This window comes from Vigna umbellata, chromosome 5 (genome assembly GCF_029865625.1).
Source record: "Vigna umbellata cultivar VRB3 chromosome 5, Vumbellata_1.0, whole genome shotgun sequence".
Classification (NCBI taxonomy): domain Eukaryota; kingdom Viridiplantae; phylum Streptophyta; class Magnoliopsida; order Fabales; family Fabaceae; genus Vigna; species Vigna umbellata.
In genome coordinates, this window is record NC_142169.1 from 70,893,856 (window position 1) to 70,902,025 (window position 8,170).

Here is an 8,170-nt window from a genome sequence, read left to right on the forward strand (position 1 = left end):
ATATTATAGTCTTAAATAGATAAATCTATAATATTTTTCTTTCTTTAAATATCTTTTTTTTTATCTCATCTACAATATAATAAAAAAATGTTAACTAATAATATTGAAACACAAAATAATAAATAATTAAATTAAATTATGTAGGTTTGTGAGTCAATTCGGCTCACAACGGGTTCAATCCGGATAAGCCGGGTTCTAAGTAAACTGGGTTGAAAACTAACTCGCATAAAGAATTACAATTTTTTCAAACTTAACCCGACTCAAATTCGTGATGAATCGGACTAGTTCGCAAATTACAACCAATTTTCACAGTACTAAGAATAAGTACATTTTGTCAACCTTAGACAAATTTGTTTTAAAAAAAATCAATCAGAAAGCTAAATATAATTCAGTCTTTCTGAGTTAATAGAAACAATAAAACAAACACTCCTTTTATAACAGGGAAAACTCATGTACTGATATGTGTATTTCTTCTATGATGATTAAAAACAAGAAGATTATTATTGTAATTATAGAAGTAAATATAAACAATTTACAATTTTATAGATAATTGTTTTAATTTTAAAAAATGGTTAAATATAAAAAACATCACTTAAATAATAAAATTATTAAATTAATTATTTTAATTTTTTTAAATATATATTAATTATGAGTTTGCTAATTTACGTAAAGTTTTTTTTAGTTGGTATATTCTAGTCAACTGTAGTTTTAATGGACAAAAAAATTCCTACTAGAAAAACATAATTTTAAATCAAGGATATTTTAATAATTTTAATATTTAATTTAAAATAAAAAAAAGTTAGTTATACCTTTTATTTTAAAAAAAAAAAACTAATAACTACTGATACACGTGGCAGCTGTCATAAATGATAAATAAGTATGTAGCAATCATGAATGATAGGGTTTAGAGTTTAGGATTTTGGGGTTATGGTTTAGTTTTTTTTTAAATAAAAATATAAAAGGTAGTTATTAAGTCATGGATTGTAAATAACTATTTTTTTAAAATTAAATATTAAAATTATTAAAATATCCTTAGATTTTAAGTATGTTTTTCTTTGAATGAGAATTTTGTTGTCCATTAAAACTTGGTACATTACCAACTAAAAACCTTACGTAAATTAAGAAACCTCATATAATATATATATATATATATATATATATATATATATATATATATATATATATATATATATATATATATATATATATGTGTGTGTGTGTGTGACATCCGGACACTGACGAGGACGGGGAGTGATCCTCGGCGCAAGAGGCACGAAATGCAAGAGGCACAAATAAAGAGCAGATCCTAGCAGGCTTCCAGTGGGAGAGACACATGAAAGAATCGAACATACACCGAAATGAGAGAATATAGAGACGGTATAAGTATGTGACTATACACTTGAAGGATAACTTAAAGTAATTGCTTTGGCTGCTCATATCACCAAAATGCAATTGTTTTTCGGTAGCCTAACTCATAATAACTCAATGGTTAAGTGTGTTTAGTCTGGAGTAATTTAGGAATGTGTTCTGTTTTTTATATATTTTAAATTAAAAATAAAATTTATTAAAATATCCTATATTTAAAGTATGTTTTTTTTTATAATTAAAAGTTTTTTTTTCAACTAAAATAACTTTGTAATTATCACTCTTTGAACCATCGGTTTCTCTTCAATTCCAAATCTATTATGAATATCTGTTTATTGGTTTTTAGATCAATATTTTAAGTTTTTTTTATATAACAATTTATTAAAATTGAAATACAGTGTAATCCAACAACAATAAATGAAATATTGTTTTATGAAGTGACTAAGATCTTTTAAAAATATTTTTCGATTTCCTAAATATTTAGAATTTAAAGAAAAGGGGAAATTAATTATTTAGGGATTTGTCCATTTAAAAATAGATTTTAATAAATCTTTAAGCAAGTTCTTTAATATAAATATCCTACTTTTCTATAACAATAATTATCAATATCATATATATATATAATCAGATTTTTTTTAATATCATATTATTTTATTTTTAAATTGAATTCAATATTTTTAAGAATAAATTATTAAATAATCTCACTGTAGTATATATCAAAAAGACATATCTTTTGTTATAAATGACAATTATATCATTAATTAAATAATCTCACTGTAGTATATATCAAAAAGACATATCTTTTGTTATAAATGACAATTATATCATTAATTAGTAGAATATTTGTTGGAACTGAAAGAAAACAACAGCATTGGTGGATTAGAGGCAGTTATCCCCTGATTTTATGAATTATTAGATCTTAACATAATAAGACATAGAATGAATATATCAACATAGAAAAAAGCAAACTGCAAAGCCACCAATTGTACTGTCACACGATCTTTTCTTTCTCCTATTTCTAGGGTTTATACCTTTCAATTTTCTCTCTTCTAACCTAACAACACATTCAATTCATCTTTCTTCATCTCTTCCTCAATTTTCCATCAATCCTGGGATCCTGGGCTACGCATCTTCGTCTTCTCTCTAACATCTCTGTTTCTTCCTCCGATTCAGGCTCGCCATTATCGTAAACATTCATATATTATTCATGATGGACCGTGGCAAGAGATTCCAGAAACGTATCCTTCTTTTATTTTACCTTTACACTTTTTTTTTTAAAATTATTATTATTCCTTCAATTAATAATCAGTTTATTCATTGGCATCCCACTTCTTCAGTATGTTTACCTTTTGCCACATTATCTGTTGTATTCATTTTACTGGGTATCAGATTTTCTGCAGTGAGTGGGTGACAATTGTGCAGTCACTGCTGTTAATTTTTTTCCCTTACTACACTTAGTATTAGTCTCAACAACTGAGTTATGGAAATCCATTGTAGGACAAAAATATATCTATTACCAAAACTAAGTTGTCTATAATAAATACCACATTTTAGGTTTTTCTTTTATAATATGTTATAGACTCTAAATTTGTAGAACGCACAATAGTCTGCTTTTGATAGTAAGTAATAAGATTGAGAATAGTAGTAACTCAGTCAAAACTTTAGTCAAATGGGAAGAATCATTAATTAAAAAGGACATATCTCTACAAATTAAATTAATAATAATTCTTCTTAATTAGCACTGATCTTGCTTATTTTCTCTTCTGGAGATAAAACAGATTTGTACTTTGGTAACTTTTAAATTGTTGTTGATTTTTTTTTCTCTCTTAGACATGTTTCAGATATTTGAGTTCTATTTATGATTTATGATATACTTAACCATGTGATATAGTTCAATACGTCCCTAAAGGAACTATAAAAGGAACTACAAGTCATAGTCAGCAGCGGAAGGATGAAGATGTGGTATGCCCACTTTCTAAGTCTTTTTCTATAATATTAATGTGTGTCTCACTCTGCTTTTCTTTCAAAATTTAGTTTTTGATTCTCTTTAATAAACAACTACTGCAAAGCTTTTCTACTGAAATGTTAACAGTAAACCACATTGTTTGAGTGATAGCTTGTCTTCTGCATTAGAGTAAACTTTAAGCACTTTCTTAACGACAGTGTCATAAAAAAGTAAAAATAAATTAAAAAAAAGAAACAACTTATATCATAAATAGAGCAACACTTATGACATTTTTTTGAGATTTGTTTCCATAAGATTTAACTGGTTATTTTAACTATTTAAGATATATGTTTCTTAGAATTCTACTGTAAGGTTTGTGAGAATAGGAAAACTATAAAGCTTGATAGACTTGCTTTTACAGAATACATTATCAAAATCTTAATTCTCAATTGAGAATTTTGACATGTTGGTTATTTACATATCGAAAGTATTTTTATGTCCTATATTTAAAACATTAAGTGTCTGTTTGTCTCGCGCCTGCTAATCATTATATTTTATAGGATTACAAGTGTCTTTCTCTTTGACACAATTTTTCCTATGTTTTCACTTTCTAACTTATGACACTTCTATTTATGGAAGATAACAAGAGTCAGATAACTACTTAATCTTCCTAGAATTTTGTGCTTTTGCCTTTCTAGGAGACAGTCACCCACCTTTGGTATTAGCAAAAATTGTTTCAGACCCATACCTTTATAGAGTTACCTTTATAGAGTTACTTGAATGTGATAAAATGTAGTTCTTATCAATTATGGAGAACTTTGGACAATTACTCGATTGGCTGTCAGCCTGTTGCATCGAGGTCACCATATATAAATCACACTGTGGACTTTATAATATAGATACTTTTATAACTGTCCATGAATGCCAACTGGGACTAACAATAACACGCAGTTTTTTGTAGTTTTGTTTCTGACCTTTATATGTCTCATGATGCCATCATATTCACTATATTTTATGAATATGTTTCTGCAGGTTTCTAGAAAAGATTGTATCTCATCCGTTTCAACATCATTTGTGCCCTCCTCTGGAGACGATGCTGGCGTTGCAGGTGAGGCAGCTCAAGAGTGAGAGGGATATTTTGTGTTTATCCTACACCTAATACTTATGAGGAAAGATGATAAAATTGTTCCTTGTCCACGTAAAATACTGCTGATAATGATAGTGATGTATCTGTCTTAGAAATTGCTCTATATTTATAATTAACTATGCAAAACAATCCTGAATACTAAATGAGGATTATGATCATGACTGAAAATAATATTTTACTTTCTCTAAGATTAAATGAAGTCTTAACTTGATCTTTTTAACATTTGATTCTTAACCTATGCAAATGCACTAGGATATTTATTATATGGATCATTACATTAAAATTGAGATTTTTGCTTATTTAAACTTAAATATACTAATCAATGAAAGTTAGATGGAGTTGTTATTATGTTTGATATAAGCATTGACGACAAGAAGGCTATCTGATACTGTTTGTTAAGCAGTGGTTTAATGCTGTAATGATTTATGATATAGACATTAAAATAAACATTTATTCATTTGGATACGTTTTGATAGCAGATATTTGATGAGCTAAGTTGGAATGCTTTAAATTTATGAACATTGTGCTGTGTAATGAAACGTTTTTTTATTGATAGAACCTTTAGTTATCAGGGCTATTGTGGGTCTGGATGGGTATTGGGTTGATCATCAATCTTATATCTCATAGACTGAGAATTTTCAACTACCAGGTGTGAATGAATCAGAAACTCTGCCTTGTTATGCATCAGTCCCAACATCTATTGGTGTGCAGAGCCAAACGGTCAAGGGTTCTGTAATTGCAAAAACTCATCCAAAATCCCCTGGTCCAATGAAGCCGAATAACTTCAAGTCTACACATAGAAATGAGAGTTTAACCAGCACAATATATAAGCCCGTGACTAATACAGAAAAAGATATCAAAATTATAAACAAGGTAACAGTTGGAAGATTATGATGTTTCAGATTGTTTATTATATCATAAGGTATCATTGCTTCTAGTTTATTTATTTATTTTTGAGATGTGTTGTTGCTTTGATGAAGAATACTTCGAAAGTTATTATTGTCTTCATTAACACCCTTTTAAGTTTTTTTGGATACTTTGTTACCGAAAATTTTCTCCTCGGTCTTGTTTGTCATCTCTTGCATCTGTTGTTTTACTTTCATTTAATATACTTATCTAAATATGGAATGGGTAAAAAAACTCCCCTCTCTGTTTTATATTTTCACTATAATTCCTTGAGCATGTGAATGCTTATTTTGCAGGCTCCTCATGTGCATTCTAATTTTACAGCAGCTACCTCTCCAACTACATATCAGCAGCACGTAGGAAAACTTTCATCTTCAGACACCTCAGGATGTCATATGTTTCCCCCCACAAACTACAGGCAAAATTCTTCTGACTACATTCGAAATACCTCTTCTACCAACAGACCAAATGGGAGAGTATCTAGTTTAAATGATCGACCTGTTTCAAATGACAAATTTAGGAATGGAGAATCTGAAACGTCAAAGGAAATGACTCGGGGACCTCGGGGTCATTACAACTATTTTCTTCTACCACCATCTATTGTTAATGATGAGTTTGAAACCACAATGTCTAGAGACCAATATAACCTGTCAGATTTCCAAACTGAATACGAAACTGCTAAATTTTATGTGATTAAATCTTTTAATGAAGACGACGTTCATAAGGGTGTTAAATATAATGTTTGGACAAGTACTCCAAACGGAAATAGGAAATTGAACACAGCGTACCTTGATTCAGAAGCTAAATTGAGACAGACAGACACGAAGTGTCCAGTATTCCTTTTCTTCTCAGTGAGTTCAAATCTTTGTTCACTTGTGGTCTCTCACTCTTTATTCATTACACAAAATCAAGTTTTTCGTTTTCGTTCATATTTTAGATATTGACGTACTGTTATATCTTTTCTTTTATTTTATTTTATATTGGTTCTCTTTAGTGGGGATATATTATCTTCAAAAGCTCATTTAAAGAACATGAACGTCAATTAGTGTTTTCCTTTATATTTATGTCTAATAAGTGTGAAAATAAATGTTTTTTCAAGATTGGCTGATCAAAACTCCAAAACATATATTCTCTTCCAAATTTTATCTAGAATATATATTATTTAAATATAATTGTCATTCACAACAATTTTATCAGCTACTATAACTTTGATCCTGAATGTATTTCGTTGTCAAATCAGGTTAATGCTAGCGGACAGTTTGTTGGAGTGGCTGAGATGCTTGGGCCGGTGGACTTTAAAAAAGACATGAACTTTTGGAAACTTGACAAATACAATGGTTTCTTCCCAATTAAGTGGCACATAATAAAAGATGTTCCCAACAACCAGTTTGTGCATATCATTCTTCCAAACAATGAGAACAAGCCTGTAACTTTCACTAGGGACACACAAGAGGTAACTCTTTTTATGTTTCAGTCTAATAGTTCTTGAGATCAACCTTTTTTTTATCATTACATTAAAGAAGATAAAAGAGAGATAAGAAGTAACCTGGTAACCTTACTTTTGAAATAATTTGATCTCTCCTCTCTCTTTCTCTTGTGGATAATATAAAATAGTTTAACCTGTTAAAGTCCAATTGTCCATATATCACATTTACTTTGGTCATATAAATGTCGTTGAAGTTATTGACTCCATGTTTTGTTACAAGTGGTGTATAATTAAATTTGTGATTATATGGTTTGCAGATTGGACTGAAGGAAGGTCTGGAGATGCTGAATATTTTCAAAAATTATTCGGCTAAGACATCTCTCTTGGATGATTTTGACTTTTATGAGAACCGAGAAAAGTTATTTCGTTCTGAGAAGAAAACTATGCATACAAGGCCAGAACAGGGAGCATATGGTAATGCCAATTACCAAGTAAGTTCCATTTCCATCGTCTGCAGTGCTTCTTAGTTTTTTTTTTTTTGGATCGGCACAATGCTTCTCTGTTATTTCTGCAATTGGAGCATAGAAGATATGTGATTTTCCCCAAGTACACCCAATTGGACTATTGTAATGCTACTATGTTACGTTAGTCATTAGATTCTCCCTTGCATGCTGTAGAACAATTTTCTTTCTTTTGTTCATATGTTGACTTTTTCGTTTTTTTGCCTTTTTACTTTATGCAGAATACTTTCAGGGCAAGAGAGAAGAAAACAGAGATTCAATCGAGTGCTGCCGTGCAAGGTAGTCTGGTCAAACTTACAAAGAATCTTTCTCTCAATTCCTCTGGAAAACAAGGATTCAGATAGCAAGATTAGTGGAGGGCCAGAGGAGAAAACAGAGCCGATGATATTTACTTGTGCTAGTAGGCATTTTAGAGTTACAGACATGCAGTTAGACTTTCTTAGTATTATATGACCATGATTTGTGTGATATGCTCACAAGATAACCACGACCACATTTTATATTACTTGGTTTGCCATTCGCAAACGATCTTTAAAATGAATCTATTGAGGTATGAATTTATGGAATGATGAAACTAAAAAGATAAATAGTTAAAATATATTTAAATTAGTGAGTTAAATTGATGGTGATTTTCCTACCTCTCAATTTTGTTTTGTTATATCTCTTACTCATTTTCGAAATAAATCATTTGGAATGTAGAAAAGTATATTCTAAAAACACCTTTTCAAAATGAGTGGAAGGTGTAAATCAATTGTACATGAAAAAAAAAGTTTATCTATGAATAATTTGCTATCAAATGTCTTATTAATATTTTAATATTCTATAAAATATTAAATAACAAAAAAATGGGTGTTGCTCCT

The 8,170-nt window shown here is 29.5% G+C and overlaps 1 protein-coding gene across 1 annotated transcript; it reads left to right on the forward strand.

Moving 5' to 3' along the window:
* The first annotated feature begins 2,323 nt into the window (after positions 1-2,323).
* Positions 2,324-7,871, forward strand: LOC124844143 (uncharacterized). Its single transcript, XM_047321025.2, has 8 exons — positions 2,324-2,603; positions 3,257-3,327; positions 4,343-4,418; positions 5,107-5,330; positions 5,660-6,214; positions 6,604-6,816; positions 7,107-7,280; positions 7,532-7,871. Exons 1-8 carry the CDS (start codon positions 2,573-2,575, stop codon positions 7,652-7,654), a joined length of 1,467 nt encoding a protein of 488 aa, XP_047176981.1. The 5' UTR covers positions 2,324-2,572; the 3' UTR covers positions 7,655-7,871.
* The last annotated feature ends 299 nt before the right edge of the window (positions 7,872-8,170 follow it).